The sequence below is a fragment of the Sinocyclocheilus anshuiensis genome, unplaced genomic scaffold (assembly GCF_001515605.1).
Source record: "Sinocyclocheilus anshuiensis isolate Anshui unplaced genomic scaffold, SAMN03320099.WGS_v1.1 scaffold447, whole genome shotgun sequence".
Lineage (NCBI taxonomy): Eukaryota > Metazoa > Chordata > Actinopteri > Cypriniformes > Cyprinidae > Sinocyclocheilus > Sinocyclocheilus anshuiensis.
In genome coordinates this window covers 470,722-471,504 of record NW_015552615.1, presented here as the reverse complement: position 1 = coordinate 471,504, position 783 = coordinate 470,722, and the positions used below count along the sequence as shown (strand labels likewise).

The window sequence follows — 783 nt, the reverse complement described above, 5'->3', positions numbered from 1 at the left end:
ACGCACACACACACACACACACATTGATTTGGTACATATTTTTTATGGTGGGTTTTTTGTTGTTTTGTTTTGTCATAGTACTAAAACAAACTGTTCATGACAGTAATAATCATAATAAACCGTTCTGACTGGTGCTGTAATTGTAATCAAATGTCACAGCCACATCTGTTGGTTTCTAAAGCAGGTGTGTAAGTAGTTGAGCTGTGTGTATACTAGTAAATGCTGTTTGTCTCCGTCAGGCTGGTTCACTCTGGCCCGGGCAAGACTTCATCAGTGCACGACTCTGAGCTGACGTTCGGTCTGCGTTTGGGCACTAAGCAGGGAGTGGAGACGCATCTGTTCAGAGTGGACACGGCTAAAGATCTGTCCAGCTGGACACACCTGCTGGTGGAGGGCTGCCACAGTGCCGCCGAGCTCGTGCAGGAGGTCACCACAGGTCAGCAATCACTTCTGAATCCCCATCATCTCTCCAGAGCAGACAGACAATAAATGAGTAAACGTCAGGCAGATGTGAGGCTGTATGTGCTCGTCTCGCCCTCTGTTGAGTCAATAATGAGTCAATAATAATAAATACCTCAACAAAATGAGTAAACGTCAGGCAGATGTGAGGCTGTATGTGCTCGTCTCGCCCTCTGTTGAGTCAATAATGTGCTGCACTCCAGTGTGTTTTAGGCTTTTGATAGGCTAAATGTTGATTAGCCCACTAACCTAATATGTCACCATCATCTGAAAGCTGAATAAATAATCTTTCCATTGATGTATGGTTTGTTAGGATAGGACAAT

General features: G+C 44.6%; 1 protein-coding gene across 1 annotated transcript in view; it reads left to right on the top strand.

Annotated features, from left to right (window-relative positions):
- Positions 1 to 783, top strand: part of LOC107665992 (alpha-1-syntrophin-like) — a 28,049-nt gene that overhangs the window by 22,992 nt on the left and 4,274 nt on the right. Inside the window, exon 5 of the mRNA XM_016457083.1 lies at positions 240 to 436. Coding sequence (XP_016312569.1) covers positions 240 to 436 — 197 coding nt within the window. The remainder of the gene's footprint in view (positions 1 to 239; positions 437 to 783) is intronic.